The sequence below is a fragment of the Macrobrachium rosenbergii genome, chromosome 25 (assembly GCF_040412425.1).
Source record: "Macrobrachium rosenbergii isolate ZJJX-2024 chromosome 25, ASM4041242v1, whole genome shotgun sequence".
Lineage (NCBI taxonomy): Eukaryota > Metazoa > Arthropoda > Malacostraca > Decapoda > Palaemonidae > Macrobrachium > Macrobrachium rosenbergii.
In genome coordinates this window covers 45,381,392-45,405,346 of record NC_089765.1, presented here as the reverse complement: position 1 = coordinate 45,405,346, position 23,955 = coordinate 45,381,392, and the positions used below count along the sequence as shown (strand labels likewise).

The following is a 23,955-nucleotide window of genomic DNA, read 5'->3' as shown; positions in this document are numbered from 1 at the left end:
GACTTCCTGAGACTATTGCCTCAAAAGCAGCAGCTACTCAGACAACCGCACTTCAGGCGGTTTCATCGAAACCTGTATGCTCTGGCCCTGATAGGTTACAAAATGTCAGGAGATTGCTTAGAAAGAAGGGCTTTTCAAAAGTGGCTTCAGACTCTATTGCCAAGTGTAGAAGGCAATCTTCAGAAAAGGTCTATAAGGCGAAGTGGACGATCTTCAGGAAATGGTGTAGAAGAGACAATGTTTCCTCTACTCAGACCTCTATAGCAGAAATAGTGGATTTTCTGCTATATTTAAGAACAACTAAAGGTCCCTCCACTTCCACTGTAAAGGCATACAGAGCCATGTTAAGCTCCGTCTTCTGGCACAGAGGAATGGATATGTCCTCCAACCAGGATTTGTCGGACTTCATCAAGTCCTTCGATTTAGTCAAATGAAAGGAAATACCTTAGTCTCATGGGTTATCTAGTCTCCATTTTGAGCCCATGCAGTCTCTCTCTAAGAGACCTTACTAGAAAGACTTTTCCTGGTCACTGTGGCAACAGCGAAAAGGGCCAGTGAGATACATGCCTTGGATAAAAGAGTTAGCCTTTCCCAAGGGAATGCAGTGTGTTCTTTTTCCCTGGGATTCTTGGCAAAGAACGAGACACCGTCGAAACCATGGCCTGTTCTTTTACAATTAAGAGCTTGACTGATATACTGGGTCCAGTTGAAGAGGAGAGGACTCATTGTGCTGCAAGGGCCCTTAAGCATTACCTTCACAGAACGAAGGCAATTTGTGGGACTTAGAGCAGTCTTTGGTGTTCAGTGAAAAATCCCTCACACCCTCTAAGGATGCCCTGGCATTCTTTCTCAGAGATCTTATACCTGAAGTGCACTCTGCGGTTGGAGAAGAGCGTTTTCCCTCATGTAAAGCGAAAGCTCATGAGATGAGGGCAGTCACTACTTCTTTAGTGTTCAAGCGGAATTTATCTCTCTCTTCTATCTTACAATCGACTTTTTGGAAATGTAAGTTTGTGTTTGTTTCACATTACTTACGTGATATAAAAACAGTTTATGATGAGTGCAGTACCTTGGATCCATTTTACATGGCTGGTGTGGTGTTGGGGGAGGAAACGTAGGAGGCAATATTCCTTCCTGATATCTCTTCGCCTTTTAATAGTTGGGTATTGGTGTCTTTTAATATTGTTTGGTGGTTTTGGTGACTATATATGTTCTGGTTTTATATGGTACTGCACCCTGGGCAGGGGCAAGAAAGCCTCGCCGCTACATGATAAGATGAGCACCATCCAGAGGCAGTATCTACTTGCAGTAGCTCTCTTATCAGGTAAGGGAACAACAAACAATGATTCACTGTTAGCAAATTTTTCTGTTCTCAAATTCATTACCTTTACTAATGTTTTGGGGTAGATATGTCGATGCTTCCCACCTCCTGTCAATGCAAAAATCAGTTATGTAATTACTGGGTAAGTTACTTATATAAAAATTATATTTTTATAATAAAATAAAGTTTTATACAGGCAGTCCCTGGTTAACGGAGGGCTCGATTAACAGTGATCTGGTTTTACAGTGCTTGCCTAGTGACGAAAATTGCCGCTTCTGCTTATTGGTGCTGATAATTGGGTATTGGCACCAATACATACCTAACAGAGGCGCTGGTAACCAAAAATCGGCACTTTTTGGCTCCGATAAGCCCCGGAATTCGCCGAAAAAGCGAAAAATTGCCGATTTTCGGTTAGCGGCAATTTTTGGTTATCATCACACCCTCAGAACAGAACCCGGCTGATAACCGAGGACTGCCTGTATATACTTACCAAGTAATTACATGATCAGAGTGCTCCCTCCCCTTCGCATGGACATAAGGCCATAAACAAATTGAGCTCTTTGCTAAGTCGTTCCTCTCTTTCCCCGGAAAGTGGGTGGGGCATGTCACCTACCCCAAAAACAAGCTAGCGCGTCCCATGAATTTCAAAATTTTAGCTGCTGAACGAGTGAAACTAATATCTATGTAATTACTGGGTAGTTATATATAAAACTTTTATTTTATTATAAAAATGTCATTTTTCGTTTTGATGGTTTTTAGAAACAGTAAATTCTTTTTGAGGTACAGTTATCTTATCAAATATTCAAAATTAATCAGCTTTTACCTTTCTTTATATTATAGTATACTCCTATGGTATACTGTATACAGCTTTTACACTTTGGATGAAAGTCAGAATAATAAATTTGGAGATTAAGATAGCCATACGTTGTCCATTTAAATAGAATTTTTTTCAGTTGGCTCAGTAGATAAGACCTTGAACTGTAGCCCTCTTTCTAATAGCTTTGATAGGATATTCTTTAAAAGTTTTTTAAAATTGAGTTTGTAGTGCAATTGATCTGACTTGCAATTTATATGAACGAATGTCCCAGGCACTTGAGCTGATAAAAGTGTTATGAGGGCTACCTCTCAAATGGTCAACAGAACTTCCTCCTCCTTGGATATTGGATGTGATCCAAATGTGTATCCATTTATATTAATTCTTAAAAAAAAATCACTCGTACATGCCAGAACGTACATGCCAGAACATTATAAGCAAGACACCTAGGAACATATTTCATAAGAAGGTTCACATTATTCAGTATATACAGATGGGTCCACTTCTCCCATTGTTGTGGAACTTGCTGCAATATCCCGATAAAGCATTTTCCCTATACTGTATATACAAACCTAAAGTCTTCAATAAATGAGTATTCCTGGCCCCAACTGGTAGATGATGTTGAACAGTTGTTGTTGGTGCCTGTGAAGAAATGAATTTGGTTTGGGGTGGGATTATTATAAGATTTTTGTTTGTATATCTTTTTTTATATTAAGAAAAATGTAAATTTCTAATAATATGCTATTTTATATAAGTGACTTGCCAAGTAACATTTCTAGTGTCGGCAGCTAAAATTTGAAACTCTCGGTAGCAATTCTGTTGTTTTGGTGTAGGTGACTAACCCTGTCCACTTTCGGGGAAGAAGAGGAACAACTGAGCAAATGGCTTCAACTTGTTTCTGCCGGCTTATGACGTAGGTTGTGAGCAGCAGCTGTATTTGGAACTCAATACTTTGCTGGTTTTCTGGTTGTTACTTGATCGGTGAAGTATTTTTGCTTTTGGTAGCCTTTCAGCAAAATAGATAGGTAGGGTTTTTTATTAAAAACTTGGAATTTCACGGATTTGACTTCTTGGTTGTAACTTTGTACTTTATTCTTGACTTGTTTAGCAATGATGTCAGATGCAAGTACTACTAGTACGGGCAGTCCCGGTTATCAGTGGGCTTGCTTATCACCGATCTGGTTTTTTGGCGCTTGTCTAACAACGAAAATTGGTGATTTTCGGCACTAACATGCTCCAATTTCCGCTTATCAGCGCTGATAATCATGTATTGGCACTGATACATACCTAACAGAGGCACTGATAACCAAAAATCAGCGATTGTTCCGACACTATATACAAACCATCGGCCCTTTACATTAGGAATTACTTACGGCGAAGCTGGACATGGCCGTTAAACTCTTGAACAAGGTGGTTAGGCAGTAACTACTGTCAGGTAGGCGGGAATACCCGCCTGACCAGATGTAAACATTCCAGTTTGCTTTCGGCCGTCATGAGTTGCAGATATGCTTTCGGATCTCTTTGCCTGACTGTTGTTAAGCTCTTTATGATCCCGGTGGGATATTTCTGTATTTTTGTGTATACAGTATATTATATGAGTGTTTGATATTTATTAACATACAAACCCACGATTTGTGATAGCCTTGCACCGGCCGTCATTCCCCTGCATCTATGTCTTGGGTTTGATGGCCAAGGGTTTATTTAGAGGTTTGTAACCGAGTGGTAATGCTCCTCTTCTAGTTGCCCTTTATTTAGATATTGAAGGCGTTCCTCTGTACGTTCGGATATATTAGATTGGGACATAATATCTATGCTCCCCTTCAGTGATTGGAACGTAACAAGTTTGCTCCGCTTTTTGGGCTGCTCCCACCCTCCATGTACTAGGGCATGACTACTTCCTTTCTACTTGTGCTGAGTGTTGTTTTTGCTGCCTGCACTATGGAGAGTTGTTGGGGGGGGGGGAGGGGGGTTGTGGCCGTCGTCGGTAAGCTTCGCTTCCACGGCTCCCTTGGTTGCCTCCCCTCCTTTCTTCTCTCTACCTGTAGGTTCTTCTTTTATCTCTCCTTTGTCTTCTTCGCTTACTTGTCGGACGAAGACTGTGGGGCGGGGATGGCAGTCGGGCAACCTCTTCTTAGGGGCTTCCTCTCACTTTAGGGAACTGCCCCTCGGGGTGAGAGGAGTTTCCCTCTGATAATCATCTTTGCTTTTTCTTTCAGGTTGACAGTGAGCATCGTAGGCACAGCAGTAGTTGGCTGGATATCTCAGTTGGGATATCTTTGCCTGAAGGAGTTTCAACGTTCATATAGTGTTTGTTTCGGGATTGACCACAGTACCTGGTAGGAATGGCATAGATCCACGTTGGGATCATTCCGACTCTGTTCCCGCCAACGTGGATCGATCGCTGTCATTGCTGGCCTTCATGTATGCTGGCGCTGCCTCTGGCATATCTGTGGTCCGTCTGCTCCTGGTGTGTTTCCTGTGTTATTGCTCCTGTTGACTCGGCGATAGTCTCTGGGTGGTGGCCCCTGGTCTACTGCAGCCGTGCTGATTGTTTCCTGTCACTGCTGGTGACTTTCATGTGACATTCCTGGCTGTTGCTGTAGCTCCTGCCTTCCGAACCGCTTCCATAGCTGCTGCATTGGCTGTCCTGATCATGCTTGCTGCTTCTCCGGGTGTTCGTGTCCTGAGCCGCTTCCATTATGATCCTGCCTAGCTGCCCTGAAGGTTACGATGTTTTGTGTCCACCATCCTGTAGAAGATGTCTGAGTGAAGGTGAAGGAAGTCGCCCTGTGGAGGTAGCCGCTGTCTTCTCCAGCTTATCCTCGATTTTGTCTTCTGTTGCCTCTTCCGTTTCTCTCCCAAGGTTCGAGGGGTTCCCGGGAAACTGAATAGACCTCTGTTGGCTGAAGGAGAGGAAGGCTGCTTCTTCCCCCTTGAAGTCCTTTGGACATTTAGGGACTGCCTCAGTGGGTCCCTTGCTGGCTCTTCTTGACCTTCGGGTTTGGGAACTAATTCACGTACCCCTGGGTTTTGTGTTTTGGGAGCTGTGGGCATGCAGACCTAGGTTTGTGCTCCTGTTCCCAGTCTTAGAGGTTCCACCTCTAAGATGGGTGCTGCTTTGAGCTCTCGAGATTCTGTGGAATATCGAGTATCCCAATCTGGTCTGGAGAGTACTCTCCTTGGCCCAGTTTGGGAGCAGCGAGAGAGGAAGGGCCGAGGCACGCAGGTGTCTCGTCTCTTCCCGGCAGTATTACAAGCACTCTCCGAGTGCTTACCAGTGCTTGGTCCAGTTCTCAGCCTGTTGTCTTGATCCTATTGATTCGAACACCAGAAGAAGCAGGGAAGAGGTTCCCTTTGGGAGTCCTGCAGGACTTCTCAGGGACTGCCTCTCTTCTGGGAGGCAAGTTTATCTCGTTGGCTTTTCTATCCCTCTGGCGGGAACTGATTCGCATTCCCCTTTGGGGTTTTGCGTTTTAGGGGCCATGAGAGCGCGGCCTTGAGAGGCTGCACCCTCATTACCAGTCTTAGAAGTCGGGGTCTAAGACTGGTTCTGTTCCCAACTTTTTTTGATTTCTTAGGAAACTGAAAGCAGCCACTCCTGATTTTTAGGAGTCTCGTAGGTTGCTCGAATTCTATGAATCACGACTGCTCTCCTGGCGAGAGGCACAGGACAAGAGAAAGTGCCGAGATGCCCAGGTGTCTCGATACTGCCCGCCAGCTGCTTTGGTTGCTTGGCCGGGTTTCATCCTCGTGTCTTGAACCTTAGGGTTCGAGCATGCAGGATAGCAGACACAGAATTCACCTTTAAACCTTCTTCTTGAGGGGTCTCGGCCTCAAAGGAGTTTAGAGTTTGGGAAATCAGCGCTAGTTCATAGCAGACGAGTTCCGCTCTGTTCAGTTCCGATTGTGTTCGCTCGATCGGCTCAGCTCGCTCGGCTTGCTCGCCCTGCCCATCCCCTGGTCGCGTTCGCAAGACTTGCTTGGCTCAGCTCACCCCGCTTGCCTCCCAGTGCATCACTTACCACCCAGTCTGGATCTCGTTCACGTGATCGGCTTGGTTCAGTGTGGCTCGGCTCAGCCCCATTTGGTTTTTCTGAATCAGGTTCTCGGCACTGTTCGAGTGAACTTTCTGCTCTTCCCAGGAAAGTGCCTTGCCACGGCACAAGCGCTCTTCTTCCCCAGTGTGGCAGTAATCTCCTTCGGTTGATTATCACCCACGGTCCACCTCTCCTGCCGGTCTTACTGACAGGACAGGTAGGGGTACCCCTTCTCCTCACCTGTTCTCTTTTCCTCTCTGTTGTTCCAGGAGGCATGAGACGGACAGAGAGAGCTTCTATGAATTTGTCTTTGTTCGGAGTTCGGCTGCCTGGTGTGCTTTTGGTGTGGGTCACCCGATTGTCTTGTAGTACAACCAGGTAGTCGAGGAGGGTTTCTTGGGATCTGTCAAGGTCTCCCTCCAGGGGGAGAGGTACAGGAGTTTCACGCTTCGGAAGCAGCGAGGGTCTTCCTCTTCAGGTTCCGATTGCCCTTGTTTCTCGGAGAACTTCATGTCGAATTGTCAGCTCGAGGATCCCTGGGACAGGACATAGGCTCTCCCAATGAATAATCTTCGTCACTTGCAACCCTTGCAGTTCCTGAAGGGACTGAAAGTTTCAGGGGGCCGCCGTGGTCCTTGCTTGCGAGAGCTTTTTCAACCAGATGAATACTTTTGTTCGGACAAGGAGTTCATTCAGGTTGAGGCATCAAGCTCTTCCCCTGCCTCAAGAGAGTACGAATTCGTCTTGCGTCAGAGGGGTTTGCTGATTGCAGATTGTTCTGACCCTGCTTCATCCGGTTAGGGTTCTCTCTGTGCTTCTCCTTACCGTGAAGGGTATTCTCTTCCACAACGAGAGGCGGCGATCTTGGAGGACACCACCTGGTTTCCTTCAGACAGTCTCCTGATGAATCCACGATCCTTCACTTTTAGGCTTTCTCTCCTCGGATACAGCCATTCCCAGAGAGATCCCTGCCCTCTGGAGACTGGTCCTGTCCAGGGGTGGGTCTTCCTACACCAGGCAGCAATCTGTGGGCAGTCCTGTCTGGGGGTGGGTCTTCCTACACTAGGCAGCAATCTGTGGGCAGTTATGGTGCTGAGAAGGAGGACTTTGTCCTAATTCAGATCTCCAGTTCCATAAGTCCTGGGTTGGCTCGACCCTTAGGAACGAACCTTTACTCTGTTCTACCTTTCTCTTTCAGAGATTTGCCAGATACCGCTGTAATCAAGGTTCTTACCAGGGCACTGCCTTGTCCTTTGGACAATGGCCAAGACCTTTGGGTCTTAGTCATCTCTGCTCGACCTTAAGTTCAGGCCAGCCCTCCTCAACTCCTAAGAAGTCCCAGGCTTTGGAAGAAGATTGCAGAAACACACAGCCTTCTTCCCTTCTGGGAAAGTGTGCATGATTGTCTCTCTTTCCACCCTCTTTTCCATAGGGAAGGGGGCAGAAGGGAAGAGAGAAAGATGTATCAACCAGGCAGAAGTTTTCCTACTGCAGATGCCTGGATGAAATGATACTTGTTGAGTCTCTGGACCTGGCAGCAACTTTGCCGAGACCTGGGAATGGATCCTTCAGGAGAAGTATTTATTTCTCTTGGGTCTCGGCAATTCTTTTTATCAAACTTCCATCCCACTTCCTCTCCCGTGCTCCTGATTCAGGATATGCCAGCCTGGCTAGAGCTAATTGTCTTGGTATCCTGTCATCTTGCAGAAGCTTCCCCATGGTGGAGAAAGGAGGAGGTTTGCTTCCAGTCCTCCATCCTTCTTTCCTCTTCGAAGTATGAGGAAAGAGTTAGGCTAATGCTTGATTGAAGGAACCTTCAGATATACTTTCATATTCTCCTCACTGATCGAGGAATAGGTGCACACCTGTAAGACTTTGTCTTGAAGTTGTGTGACAGAGATGATTAGTACCTTCTCATCAACATCCTGAACTCAAGGCCAAATCCTGAACTCAAGGCAGCCTTTTGGCCTTCCTAGAATTCAGGATGAGTTTTGTGACACTCGGTGGTTTTGTTGAACAACAAAACCACAGTAGTGGCATTCGTCAGCAAATGAGGGAATCGTTTCTTCCTCCTGTTTCATCCATCAACATTTGCAGGTACTCGAGTGTTTTGTAGCGCACTCGATAGCTTAATTAGCCAAATACATTCCCGGTGGGGATGTATTGGTAGGCGAGATTCGCCTTGGGTTTGAGTGATCAGGACAGAACATGCTCTTCACTCTTTTCTTCACAAAGATTCACGAAGAGACTGCTCGACTGAGGGATCCCTACCATCTTTCCGTTTGCCTCCCAGCACAACAAAATCGGTAGTTTTCTCTCTCCTTCGTAGCAGACCCAGGGTAAGGCATGCTGTCTTTTTGGGAAACATCGATACCTACGTTTATCCTGCCGTATTTGTCTGTTTCGCTAGAGGTTCACAAGCATTGCTCATCCCGAGTTACAGGCAAATGCTGGAAGACTTTGCCTTTTGCCCAACCTGATAGCTCTGCCTCCAAGGCATCGAGAAGAGTTCTGCTTGACCCAACCTCCTGTAACAGCTACATAAGAAGCAGTTCTTCAGGCCGTACATCCCTGTATGTTCAGGACTGAGAGACTTTCCAGCATTCCTTGCAAGCATAGGCTTTCTCGCCAAGCGGCAACAGATATAGCTGGATATCTCTTGAAGTCCTCTGTAACACTGTTCCAGGGACTGGATCTGTCTTCGCTGGTCAGTGTCTTTGACAGAACTTCTTCTCGGGTCAGAGGTGCTCTTCAAGTCTGGACTTCCTCGTCTTCTCCGCCAAGGGTTGCTTCTCTCCGTTTCAGTTGTGAAGAACACAGGCCCTTGCGACCTAGTCTTCTATCTGAAGTAGCCTTTTTCCCCTCAGTCAAGATTTAACTACTGAAGAGAAGCTTCTTTGGTCTTGCTGTCCCAGGGAACTTTCCCTGGTTGGCCTGTGACTCTCGTTTAGGGTTCCTGTCTCATGCTATGCACGTGCCCTTACAAGAGTCATCGGACAGAGATGTGCCCTCTTAGGACCATCTCTCATCTTGCTCCGGCCTTTCTGTAGAAGATGGAATAACAGGTGAAGAGGATCAATACCTCGACTCCTTCTCGGATGTCGTAGCGGATTCCAAGTTCATCAGTATCTATTGTCAGGTTAGAGTCCTACTTGATCTCCTCTTCCTTGGACTTTGTAATTGATGACCCAGATCAATCGCTACTTTGTCCTGCTAGGGTGCTGCGGTACTTTCCGAAAAGGCTCGACATCCCTAACCTGGAAGTCTTCAATTTTTCACTGTTACTGACTCTCCCAAGGAAGAAGTGTCCAAGGACACGTCTTTCTTCTGGCTTCTTGAGGCAATTGGAGAGATGTACTCTACAGCAGGTGACGACGACACCTGTACACTCTGCCCAAGAGCTCAGGAAATCAATAGCCCGGTCCATCCCTCGCATTCTGGAAGATTTTCGTTCTGGAAGCAAGATGTGGTCTCATTTTACCACACTTATGTCTCTACCTTTGGGTCTTTGCCCACAGGCCCTTGGAACCTTTTTTCCTTGGTCCTGTGGTGGTTGCTCAACAAGTGTATTCTTACCTGGCTCCTTGAAGAGGACAGGTAGCATCTTGCCTAAGGTATATGGCTCTGTAAGTGAAAAGGATCCTCCTCCTCCTCCTCCTCCTCCTCCTCCTCCTCCTCCTCCTCCTCCTCCTCCTCCTCCCTCCTCCTCCTCCTCCTCCTCCTCCTCCTCCTCCTCCTCCTCCTCCTGCAAGGGAGGAAGGAGACCCTGGCAATAAGGGAAACCCTTTTTTGGATCTTCACCTTACTGCCTCCAACACTTTAGATTCTTCCCTGCCTGTTTTCATAAGAGTTACGATTCCTCACTCAGTCAAAAAGGTCCAGATGTCTGACATTTGATCTCACAGTTCTTATGCTCTGATCAATATGTCAGAGGCACAGTATTCCTCCTCTCTTTCGACCAGGAGTAACCCAGGTATACAGAACTCCAGTCATTTCAAAGACTCACTCAGATTCCTCCTTCCAACTAGTGAGTCTTCCTAATATAAAGGACTGATGGTTTATATATCGTGTAGGAACAAATTAACAGTTTTTGAAAGTAAATTGTATTTTTCCTAACTCTACAAACCTGAGGTCCTTTACATTACATTATTATTCCCACCTCATGCCACTCCTCAATCTAAAACCTGGGCCAAAAGGCAAACTGGAACGTTTACATCCTGGCAGGTGGGTATTCCCGCCTACTGCACGGTAGTTACTGCCTAACCTCTTTGTCCAAGAGTTTAATGGCCATTTCCAGCTTCGCTGTAAGAATTCCTAATGTAAAGGACCTCAGGTTTGTATAGTAACAAAAATTACAATTTACTTTAAAAAATTGTGATATTCTGTTCGAAAAACAATAGCCGCAGTAGATGATTACAGGCAGTCCCCGGTTTACAACAAGGGTTCCGTTTTTACGCTGCGTCTTAAACCGAAAATTGTCGTAAATCGAAAAATCGTTGAAAATCATCAAAAATCCTAAGAAAACCTTACTTTTAATGCCTTGGGGGTATTGAAAATGATGTAACTGCATTTTTATTGAGTTTTTCATAAAAAAAAATCCAAATTTTGAATATTCTGCCATTTTGAGCCACATGTCTTCCGTCGGATCAGCATACGATGCGTCGTAACCCCAGAACATGCGTTGTAAACCGGGGAATAATTTCTGATGAATATATTTGAGAAGTGTCGTAACCTCGGAACGTTGTGAGCCAGACCCGTCGTAAACCAGGGACTGCCTGTGCTGCCGTGGTCTGTGCTCATGTTGACCTGTAGCGACTTAGCTGAATGGCTGTGATAAGTCCCTACTTTTGAGAGGGAGGCTTTAGAGTGAAGGAGCCCTCCAAACACCCATAAAGCAATAGAGAAAAACTGTCCTTGCCGTGGGCGCAGTACCAAAATACAATAGACCAATAAAAATAGTTACCCACACCAACAACAATCAAGATTAAAAAACCATTATACCACTACCACAGACTGGTGGGCACTCTGGGTACTCCCAGGCTCCCCCAAAAAAATCTATACCCAAAAATATTCAAGGTGAAGTTACAGATAGGAAGGGTTGCTTCCTATGCTTCCTCCCCCAGTACCGAGTCAGCCACCGATAACAGACCTAAGGTACTGAAATTTTCGTACGTCATTTCAATTTCCTTATGATAGTGTGAGGCAAAAACGGAATTGCATTTCCAGTATGTTGACTGGGGGATAGTCGAGAGCGACATACTATGCTTGGCGACAGCTCTAATGTTGTGCGCTCTCACCTTAAAGGAAGGTAGGACATCTATTTGAGAGTGTACCTCAATGATAAAACTTGTAAGAAAAAATGGCAGAGCATTCTTAGACAAAGGTTTCAATGAGTTCGTGATGGAACACCAGAGGTTACTGGCAGGGCCTCTGATTCACTTCGTCCTGCCTAAGTAATACCTCAGCGCCCTCACTGGGCAAAGGACCCTTTCCTCCTCCTCTGGTCCTAGAATGTCCACGAGGTTTTTAACGCCGAAGCCCTATTTTCAAAAACGTCTCCCGTATGCCGGCGGCCTCCGAGAGGTAGCGCCGAAGCGGAAAAAAAGTTTTTTTTTTAAAATCACAGCGCGCTCAGTTTTCAAGATTAAGAGTTCATTTTTGGCTCCTTTTTTTCTCATTGCCTGAAGTTTAGTATGCAATCATCAGAAATGAAAAAAAATATCATTATCATATATAAATATTGGAATATATGACGGTAAAAAAAAAAAAACTCGTATATAATTGTATACAAATCGTGCTGTAAAGAAAATGGTTGAAGCTAATGAGTTAATTTTTTTAGTTGTATTGTACACTAAATTGCGATGATTTTGGTATATAACAGATTGTAAAACGATAAAGCAACACAGAGAAAATATTATCACAAAATGATGCATGAATTAAGTGAATGAGCGGACATAAAATAAAGTTTTTTCAAAAATTCACCAAAAATCAAAATATTGTGCTAGAGACTTTCCAATTGTGCCAAAATGAAGGAAATTGATTGAATATTACTAGGCTGTAAGTTTTTAGCTTACAATTGCATTTTTGAACCATTTCGATCGAGTTAAAGTTGACGAAGGTTGATTTTTTCTATTTATCGTTATTTCGATGTAAATATAAAAAAACTGTGAAGAGCTAAAGGAATGATATATTTTTTGTTGTATTCTACATGAAATTGCGCACATTTTGATGTATAACACTTTATGTAACGAATAATATGAAACGGCAAAAAAATTACGGCAAGCTGACGCAAGAAATGACAGGATTTTCAGCAGAGTCCGCGCGCGCGGAGCAAAGGAAAATTTTTTTTCAAAAATTAACCAAAAATCTACATATTGTGCTAGAGACTTTCCGTTTGTTGCAAAATGAAGGTAAATGATTGATTGTTACTCGAATGTAATAATTATGGCTTACGGATGCGTTTTTTTATCATTTCGGTCGAATCAAAGTTGACCGAATGTTAAAATTTTGTCAGTTATCGTGATTTTGGCGAAAATATTAAAAAACTGTGAAGAGCTAAAGGAATGACATATTTTTTGTTGTATTCTACATGAAATTGCGCACATTTTGATGTATAACACTTTATGTAACGAATAATATGAAACGGCGAAAAAATTACGGCAAGCTGACGCAAGAAATGACAGAATTTTCAGCGGAGTCCACGTGCGCGGAGCAAAGGAAAATTTTTTTTTCAAAAATTCACCAAAAATCTAAATAATGTGCTAAAGACTTTCCGTTTGTTGCAAAATGAAGGTAAATGATTGATTGTTACTCGAATGTAATAATTATGAAAACTTACGGATGCGTTTTTCGATCATTTGGTCGAATCAAAGTTGACTGAATGTTAAAATTTTGTCAGTTATTGTGATTTCGGCGAAAATATTAAAAAACTGTGAAGAGCTAAAGGAATGACATATTTTTTGTTGTATTCTACATGAAATTGCGCACATTTTGATGTATAACACTTTATGTAACGAATAATATGAAACGCGAAAAATTATGGCAAGCTGACGCAAGAAATGACAGGATTTTCGGAGTATACTGTGTGCTGAGCTTAAGGAAACATTTTTTTTTTTTTTTCAAAAATTCACCAAAAATCTAAATAATGTGCTAGAGACTTTCCGTTTGTTGCAAAATGAAGGTAAATGATTGATTGTTACTCGAATGTAATAATTATGGCTTACGGATGCGTTTTTCTATCATTTCGGTCGAATCAAAGTTGACTGAATGTTAAAATTTTGTCAGTTATCGTGATTTCGATGTAAATATTAAAAAACTGTGAAGAGCTAAAGGAATGATATATTTTTTGTTGTATTCTACATGAAATTGCGCACATTTTGATGCATAACACTTTATGTAACGAATAATATGAAACGGCGAAAAAATTACGGCAAGCTGATGCAAGAAATGACAGGATTTTCAGCGGAGTTCACGCGTGCGGAGCGGAGGAAAATTTTTTTTCAAAAATTCACCAAAATTCTGAATATTGTGCTAGAGACTTTCCATTTGTTGCAAAATGAAGGTAAATGATTGATTGTTACTCGAATGTAATAATTATGGCTTACGGATGCATTTTTCGATCATTTCGGTCGAGTCAAAGTTGACCGAATGTTAAAATTCACTTTGGTTGCAGGGTCCTTCTCCAGCATCCCAGTCTAAAACTCGCCTCACACGCTCACTTGTGACATATCTACAAACGTCCTGTTGCAGCACGAATACGCAAACACTCGCCAAAGTTCTGCAAAACACGTCTGCGTCAAAATATCGCTCCCGCAAGGTCCGACGCTGATGCTATCTGGCGTGAGTAGGAGGGAATTCGGCGCATGCGGCGTCTGGGTGATGCTCAAAAACAACACAATACCTGGATCCGTGAACTCCCAGCATCCGCCAAAGCGGCGTGATTTGAAATCTTCCGCAAACTAGGCCTATAATTATTTTTCCGCGAATATTTAAAAAAAGCATTTTCAGTCGACGTTTGCAACGTCCACTCGGCATTCGACAGACAATTTTTGACGACGTTTAAATCGTCCAACAGGCGTTTAAGGGTTAATGGAGAACGAGCGTGACCAGGGATTAGACAGGAGCTCATTCTTAGCCAGAAAGCCAAGTATGAAGGTGTAGATAGCATCTCTCTTCGAGAAACCAATTCACTTGTATATAGCCTGCAACTCGCTTACTCTCTTGTCTTTTTAGTTAAATTCTTGAATGGAATGGTATGTAGAAGCTCGAAGGCAGGACCCATTAATCATTTAAGCACCACATCCAGGTTCCATGACATGGAGTTGTCCTTCACCTGCTTAGAAGTCTCGAAAGACTTAATCAGATCCGTCAGGTCTTTATTGGAGGCCAAGTCCACTCCTCTATGCTTGAAGACTGACCCCAGCATAGCCCTGTAGCCCCTAATAGCCTATGGAGAGAGTCCCTTGGAGGTCCTGAGAAAGAGAAGAAAGGGTCTCAGGCTTACAAGTTTAGTTTTAGCAGATGAGATGTTATTACATTGCACCACCTCCAGAAGATATCCCACTTGGCCTTGTAGATCAGCTGGTAGACTTAGCTGCCTACCTAGAGGCCAACTTCCGTAGCTTGCTTTGAAAAGCCCTGGCTGCGCCACGAGTCTCCAGACAGTCCAAAGCTTGGAGCCAGGTTTGTGATAGTCCAGATGGAACTTCCAAAGATGAGACTGATTTGAGAAAAAGTGGACTGAAGCAGTAACCCAAGTCCAAGGTTAGCTAATATAGCTGTCCAGGAACCAGCCCTGAGAGGCCAAAAGAGCGCTATCAGGGTCAGTGGATAGTTAAGCGGTGACTCTAACTTCGTTGAGAACCCCCAACCATATGCTGAATGGGGGGAAGGTGTAGAGGTCCAAGTTTGACCAGTTACCAGCATGGCATTTGTTGCCCATGCCTGAGGATCCGGAACTGGCGAACAAAATAGAGGAAGGCAGTAATTTCTCGATGTGGCGAACAGGTCTACTGTTGGCCTGCCCCACAACCTCCAAAGGCTGTCGCAGACACTCGAATTCAGGGTTCATTCTGTTGGGAGGACTGACCTGCCGACTTAACCAGTCTGCCAATACATTTCATCTTTTAAGTGGATCAGTGGATGAATCTGGTGGTAAGTCTGACTTGATTCTGGTCTGCCCAAATTAGCAGCTCCTTCGCTGTCTGGATGCGGGAGAACAGAAAGTGGGTTCCTACTGATTCTGATATGAGAGAGGCGTGGTGCTGTCGGAATGTACTGCTCAAGGGCCTGCTCTACTGCTCACAAAATGCTTCAGGCCGAGGTAAATGGCAGATAACTCCTTGGTATTTCTATATGTAGCCTTTGTCCGAGACCAAATGCCAGAAGCTTCCCAAGTGTCCAGAAGAGCTCCCCACCCCTGGTCAGAGGTGTCTACATAAAAGGAGAGGTTGGGGCTCGACAGTTGCAGAGACTTTCCCTCTAAAAGTCTCTCCCTGGATGTCCACGACCGGAGATCCTCCTTTACCTCGTTTGTAACTGGGAACGTCACTGTGTCTGGTGCTGTCTTTTGTTCCAGCTTGCTCATAGAAAGAACCCCAAAGGGGTCTCATGAAGCTCCTCCCCTAGCCTACACTGTTCTGTGGATGAGAATCTGCAGATCAATCCATCGATTCGCTAAGCAAATGGAAGCGAAAGAAGGTCCTGTACTGACTGAAGGCAGGACTTTATCCTCTTTGGGGAGGGAAAAGCCCGAAAACTCAGAGAGATATTCCTCATCCCCAAATAGAGAATCTCCAGAGCTGGGGTTGGGACTTCTCTTGATGTATTAAAAGTCCGAGTCTTTGGCAAGAAGAAGGGTAGCTTGAACCTCTGCAGTTCCTGTGAGTGGAGCGGGGGAGCCAGTCACCCCAGTATAGACTTATGTTGGGATTCCTGTGAGATGGTAGCTTTATCTCAGGGGTGATAGGAACTCGTGGAATACTTGTGGGACAGCGAGAGATTCCCAAACAAGGGGCCCGGAAACTGAAGACTCTGGCCTCAAGACAGATCTGTGTATCTCCTGGACTCTGATGGCTAAATGGAAATAATGTCCTGCATGTCGAGTGTTATCATCCAGTCCAGTCGCCCTGCTGGATGGAGGATAATACTGACTGATTTATCTCCATTTTGAACTTCGTCTTCTGAATATAGATGTTCAAAGCACTTACGTCAAGGACAGCTCTCCATCCCCCCGGTGACTTGGGGACTCACTTAGAACATGCTGTAAACTTCTTGAAGTCCAATCCTCCATCACCCTATGGTCCTTTCCTTAGGTGGGATGACACTTCCATGAGAGCTACAAACCCTCGGAGCCCTCTGGAGTATGCCATCAGTGTGACTTCCATAAATTCACTAGAGGAGGGTACTCTAAGATTGGATCAATAACCCTTTTTGAGAATTTGACCACCAAGGCTCCACGTGATCTTGTACCCACCTTCCTGTGGAAGAGGGAGAGTCTGGCCCACAGGCACAAGGAGATAGAGAGCAACTTTGAAGAGGTTTGCCAGTCCTTGATGAACTGGGAGTGAAGAAACGCACCTTAGAGCAGGTCTCAAGAAACCCTGTCTGCCTCCACGAAAGGGATGCTATTGCAGTGGAGAGACAGACTTGGCAGAAAAGGCAGAAAGATCCTTGGGGCGCTTTGAAGATTGTGCAAGAAAGTTTTGAGTCGATTTTTTCTGTAAATTGGTGGCAGTCTCCTTCACTGCAGATTGAGGGAACAAATACTTATGTAAGGGAGAGTATAAAAGCGTGGACTTCTGAACAGATGTCACTCCTTTCTTGGTGAAAGAGCACCACAACTCCCTTTTCTTCAAAACTCCCACGATGAAAAGACCTGCTACTTCGAAGGAGCCATCCCTTGCTGCCTTATCCGCACAGGATAACACGCCCAACTGACCTGCTGCCAAGTTGGTTGCTAAAACGTCGTGATCTGTTTTCTTTGGGAGAGCTCCTATTGACCAGTCCAGAAAGCTGAAGACTTCCAGTACTTCAAACAAGCAAACATTAGCTGAAGAAAAAGCCAAGCGATGAGCCGAGTCTATCAAACCTGAGAAGTCACCTTGGAAGAGGCAGCACCTCCCAAGGATAGGAGGAACGAGTTGGGCACTCTGAAGCCTGAGACGGGCACTTCGGATTATGAGATGGGTGCTCGAAGACTGGGAGGCGTTCTGGCAAGCACCCTGGATGCTCATGTGGCGTTTCAAAAGAAGAACATTTCTTAGAAGAGCGCTTAAGAGTTGGGAGGATGAAGTTCATATGTGAATGCTTGGGGCTTAAGGGCAATGGGGCTGCGCCACGTACTGCAACCTGGTTGCAGGCTAGCAGAACGATCTCTAGCACACTTCAGCAAAAAGGAGAGGTTTCTACTATGATGTCCCTTCAAGGGACGAGATTCACCCGGAAGCACCAAATGCCCCAGTATTACTGAGTCATTATCAGAGTCAGACGATAACTGCTGGTGTCACTGTACGCTCCAACAACTGTCAGAACTAATTGAATTGGAGGAGGGGGGTGACTGCCCATGGCAAACCCTACTAACTTCCTTTTGACCCTGGTATGTCTACACTCCCACATGTTCAGGAGAGAGTGACAGTGACCTTTCATCTGGGAGCATCAGCGAACAGACAGCCACCTCTCTCCACTGGCATTTGTTTAATACTCTGCGCTTCGCCTGTAAGAACTTTGCTTATCTGCCCTAACTTAGTATTAACTACGAGATCAAATATACAATCGAACTTACTCTCGAGGCTGGCTATGGTACTGGGTTCGAAAGCATGGGAGCCAGGAATAGGAGTTGATGGAGAATTATTAGGAGGACTAAGGATGGGGGATAAAGCAAGGGCAGGAGAAGAAGGAATGTTACGGTCAACGAGTTGAATGTTAGTGACAGGTTCTACACTCTGAGCTCTACTCTCGGCTCTAACAGCCGCCTTCCTTTTCTTATCTTTATCTAACTTATCCAAATGAGACTTAAGAACCTTCCATTTCTTCTCATCCCATCCAACACATTCAGCACAAGTGAGATCTATGAAACACTCTTGTCCTGTACATTTTGCACAGATCGTATGACTATTGTAGGTTACTTTGGTCATTCGGGTCTTGCAACCCTCCCTACAATACCTAATACTTGATGAAGTGGAGTTGGACATTGTAAGAAACAAATTACAGAAAATCCACTAGGCTTACTTGATGAACTGGAGTCGGACATTGTAAGAAATAAACTACAGAAAATCCACTAGGCTAAGCTGAAAAACTATCAAGACAATGAGTACTTCACCAATTCCTTGGGAAAAGTAAATAAAAAACCTCAAATTCAACCACCAAAACATTCGGTGTTGACATTAAAGCTAGCAGAAAAGAAGTACAGGTAGTCCCCGGTTATCGACGGGGGTTCCGTTCCTGAAAGCGTGCCGATAACAGAAAATTGCCGATAACCAAAAATCAGCGATAAGTGCTTGTAGATTATTTGGGGCTTCTGGCCCCTCAGCATGAGATATAATCTTCTCAAATACTCAAGTTTTCACGGAGAGAGGGAAACGCATGGCTTCCTTTGATATCTTTATTCCTCCTACAAAAATTCATGATTTCAGACAGCTTGGGAGAACGCACAGGTTCCACAGTTCTTTTTATAATTCCCAGACCACTCAAAAATTCACTTATAATGGTACAACAAGATACAAACACAATTGGTACATCAATTTACACTTCAATATAAAAATAGCAAGAAACTTGAAAGAAAGGGCATAAATACAACACAGCACAGGGTGTAAGTGACAAGGCACAGGGAATGGGGAAACTTCAAAGGCATCATCCTAATAAAGGGGAAAATAATATTTGTTTTACAACACAAACACCATATACCTGATCAAACACACCTACAATTGTCATATACAAAGTTTAGCAATACTCAGCAAATCTACTTAAATTTCACATATTGATACAATGTAAACAAATAGGAGCTGCTTCTTTTTAGACGCTTAAATGTACATTTTAACAAACGAAACACAAGATCGAGCATTTTTGACAAAAATACATTTAATGCAAGCTGATCCCCAGTTAATAGTGCGATATCTGGTTATCGGCGAGATAACCGGGATCGGAGCCAATAACCTGGATTTTGCGCTGCCGATAAGTGGGGACTGTGTGTCAAAAGTCTGGCTATCATCGCCAATGCTAGACAAGCTTTACCGTGAAACCGACCGCCGATAAACCGGGACCGCTTGTTACATTAAAAATTCTGCTTGTCCTCCAGTAGAGGGCAGGGTATTTACCTACACTATAAACAAACGAATCACTACTGCGAACTTTAAATTTTTAACTGCTGCGTGAGTAGAAAAGTACAGGCAGTCCCTGGTTAACGGTGGGCTCAGTTAACAGTGATCTGGTTTTATGGGGCTTGTCTAGCGACGAAAATCGGCAATTTTCGGCGCCGATAATTGGGTATTGGCACCGATATATACCTAACAGAGGTGCTGATAACCGAAAATCGGCGCTTTTCGGCGCCGATAACCCCCAAAAATCGCCGAAAAGGCACCGAAATTGCTGATTTTTAAGTTAGCGTGGCATTTCTCGTTATCACTCCCTGAACGGAACCCCACATAACCGGGACTGCTTGTAAGAAGCATGTAATTACTTGGTGTTACATATGAAAAAGTTTTATATATACTCTCTACCAAGTAATTGCAGAATGAGAGCCCTCCTTCCTCCCCTCGTCTGGACATAATGGCAAAAAAAAATTGAAGCCATTTGCTCAGTTGTTCCTCTTCCCCAAAAGTGTGCAGGGTTAGTCACCTACACCAAAACAAAAGAAATTGCCATCACAGTTTCAAATTCTTAGCTGCCAATACTAGAAATGTTAGCTGTAATTACTTGGTAAGTAGGATATATAATTTATTTTATAAAATGTTGTTTTGTATCCAGTGGAAACAAATTCTCTCCTTTTCAATACAAGGAGCCTATGACTTGAGAAATCTTCAGAGACTGGGATTGTTGTTCTCTCAGTATTCAGAAGTGCCCTCTCTGGTTGTGTTCATGGGATAGGAAAGATGACCCTAACTGCCTGTACAGTTTATTAAAAGAAATACGAGGACCTTGTGCCAGAATAAAAACTTCTATGAGGAGCTTTGATGTAAGGGGGAAACAGAATGGTACAGTAGTCAGTGATTAGGGTATTAACACAAACTGACCTTAGATAATAATGCTTTACATCAACTCCCACTTTTTAACCCATCAGTTGGTCAGACTTCCACTTGTTAACCCATCAATTATTCAGCTTATCATAAAAAAACACATGGTTTGCACCTTCCACCAGTTATAAGAAATACCATTGTTCCTGTTATTGGTAGTTTTCTTTAAAGTGAGGAATGAACATCTTTCTGAGAAAACAGAAGCTGAGAACTGATAAGTACTCTTTTATTTAGAGCTCATAAAAGACGTGTTTAGATGGTGATGTAAAGGTAGGACAAATTGAGCTGTTGCTTGCTACCCATTTGTTGAAATGAGAGCAGGGGAGTTGCATCTATCTACTGAAGCCTTGAGGTTGGTTACCTTATTGTGCAGTTCAGCTGCACCTGGCCTGTTCCAGTATGTGTATAGACTTGGCTGTTTTTGTCCTGGCAGAGAAAGAGAAAAGTTAGGAAGAATTGCCAGTCATTCACCCATTTTTCCCAGTGCTGCTCAGTCCTGAACTTAGTCACAGTATGATAGCAAGTACACAATACTTTATCCCCAAACTCGATTCTGTGAAATTTGCAATTAAGACAACAGCATTAGTAGGAAGAGCTAGATGTATGTGGTGCTCTGCATTTTTCTTTATTATATTTTAATTTACAGTACTTAAACATAACTCATTTCACCCCCTTAGAATTTGTTAGAGTTATACAGTCATACCCTGAACTTATGCGAGGTTAGGTTCAAGAACCCCTCGCGCAAGGCGGATTTTTGCATAAGTTTGGCACGGTCTCTAAAAATGCTAATGAATACATATTTCTAAAGTTTAAACATTAAATATGACCCTAATCATGCTCCCAAATTAATTAAGATAGCTTTTAAATGAAATTAAAGTTAATGTAATTTCATTTAAAAGTTAGCTTAATACATTACCCTTAAAAAAAGAAATAAATGGTTGACATAAAAATAGAGAGTTGGAAGAGAATTTCTGTCCCTCTCCCCTTCTGACCGACTTGTCTCTAATGCTTTTTCTTTTGAACAAACAGTGCTTATTTTGACTCAATACAACTCTTAGTTATTATGCTCTATGTTTTAGAACTGATTTACACACTAGGAGCATTTACACTCAGATGGTACAGGTAAATTAGGATCACTAACTATCTATCACAGGTAAAGATGTACAGAGAAATAATAAGTTGTAAAATGAGTGAGCTACTAACTGAGAGAGAGAGAGAGTAGAGAGAGAGAGAGAGAGAGAGAGAGAGAGAGAGAGAGAGAGAGAGAGAGAGAGATATTGTCCTTTACTTAGAAAGTGAAATTACTAACAATTAGTACGAGACAGAGAGAATAAATCTAGAGAGAGAGAGAGAGATTGTCCTTACTTGAAATACTGGGTTAAATTATTTATGAATTCATTATGGACACAGAGAGAGTAATCTATGTGAGAGAGAGAGAGAAGATATTCTTACATTAGATATCAAAAGGAAATTCAGTATTAGACTAACTTTTAAGTGAAATAAAAGTTACTGTAATCTCATTTAAAAGTTAGCTTAATACATTACCCTTAAAAAAAGAAATAAATGGTTGACGTAAGAATATAGGAGGGTGTGAAGACAGAGAATATTTCTCTCTCCCCATTCCAATTGATCTGTTTTTTTAAAAGTCTTCAACCTTGTTTTTAAAACTTCTTTGTTCTGAAATGCTCTATGTCTCTTATATTACTGTTTGTAGACGGGTATGGGTAAATTCATAAATTTAAAATTATCTACTGTACAGTTAAAGACATAGAGAAACAGTAACATGGGCTATGCTAACAATGAACGGACGAGAGAGAGAGAGAGAGAGAGAGAGAGAGAGAGAGAGAGAGAGAGAGAGAGAGAGAGAGAGAGAGAGAGAGAGAGTTGCATAAGAAACCTTTGACCTGCTAATCAGCAACACTCCCGCTTCTTGTCATGTTAAACTCAATGCTGTCTGATAGCTTTGCTTCGAGCTTCTTACAAAGATGTAGGAAAGATATTTGTTTAAAAATATGTATCACATATGAGTTATTATTATTATTATTATTATTATTATTATTATTATTATTATTTAATCTTATTAATATCTGAAAATTAGTACTTATTATTAGGTAAAAAATTTATTTGTCATACAAAACAAATAAGTGAGAGAGAGAGAGAGAGAGAGAGAGAGAGAGAGAGAGAGAGAGAGAGAGAGAGAGAGATTAAACAAAAATACTTTTGCAGGGTTTCTCAGTATTCGCAAATGTACTCATGTCTGTGAAAAACTTGTGTATGACAGTCAGTTAGGTTCCAATGAAAAGTGCGTGTCTGTGAATTCGTGCAACTCGAATCGTGCAAGTTCGGGGTATTACTGTTTTCAAATTTTGTTTTTGCATATATCAGCTGTGATCAAATTTTTAGTTCTGGTAGAATTACAGAAGACCATTTCTTCTATGAAGGACTCTTTTCAGGTTGTAGGTATAAATGTTATGAGTTGTCAAAATGACGTACTAGACTACAGTATAGAGTATTCATAAAATGATATTACCTGTCATTACCCTCTTGTGTGTGGTAATGTTACTCTGTCTAGAAAGAGTAACTTTGTCATACAACTTGTGAATTGGTATACTGTAGACAGTGGGAGCATTCTATTCATAAACAAGGACATTTATTAGTGGAAAACTTCCAAGATAGTTGATTATTTTCAGGAAATCTGAGAAAATTGTACACTTTTGGCATTGCATAGTTTGTACTGAGAACTTAATGAACATTTTGCAAAATATTTTATCAAGAAATGTCTAATATTATTGTGAAATAGGAATTCATGATGTCTAGATGAGTAACAACATACTTTTGTGTTATAGGACAAAGGAACTGTTACATTTGAGGAAAAATGGCCGGCAATGAGGCCAACCGTCTTGAAGCTTCTGAGACAGGAATGTGTGACCCGTGCCGAATGGCAGGATCTCTTCTGGGCAGTCCACAAAGTGTGTCTTGGGATGAAATTCTGCAAAGTCCAGAAAGCTCTTCAGGATGACATTTTAGGATTTCATCACTCATGCCCAGGCTGTAAGTGGTACAACCCCTGTTTTTATGTGGCAACTTGGCCAAGTGATTACATAGCTAAGTATTCTCCTCAGAATTTACCAAGTAATTACATAGCTAAGTATTCTACTTCCTGCGGCAACTTTTTGAATTTTGCGGTAGCACTTTTTCAATTGTTTGCCTAGGTGACAGCCCAGCTCTCTATGGGGAATATGGGAACAACACGATAGTTGGTCGACACCCATGCTCCTGCCGTGGTGTCAACATCACGGCCATTTGCATTTCATACTTTTGGTGAAGTACACTGTTTTGTTTTGGTTAGCACAAACTATAGTTAGCCTTTCGTTAGAATTTGGACCAGCTTTTCTGATCATTATGTCAGATTCTAGCTGTTCTAGTTTTGCATATTGCAGCGCATAGGCTGTAAGGCTAGGTTACTTAAAGCATGCTTTGATTCTCATATCAGTCTGCACGAGTTGTAGGGGGCAAGTTTGCAGTGTAGATAAAACCTGTATTGAATGTGCTGTG

At 42.9% G+C, this 23,955-nt stretch overlaps 1 protein-coding gene across 1 annotated transcript in view; it reads left to right on the top strand.

Moving 5' to 3' along the window:
- The window catches only part of Cul5 (cullin 5), a 201,188-nt gene that overhangs the window by 2,035 nt on the left and 175,198 nt on the right, over positions 1-23,955 (top strand). Inside the window, 2 exon segments of the mRNA XM_067127553.1 lie at positions 23,247-23,426; positions 23,428-23,451. Coding sequence (XP_066983654.1) covers positions 23,247-23,426; positions 23,428-23,451 — 204 coding nt within the window.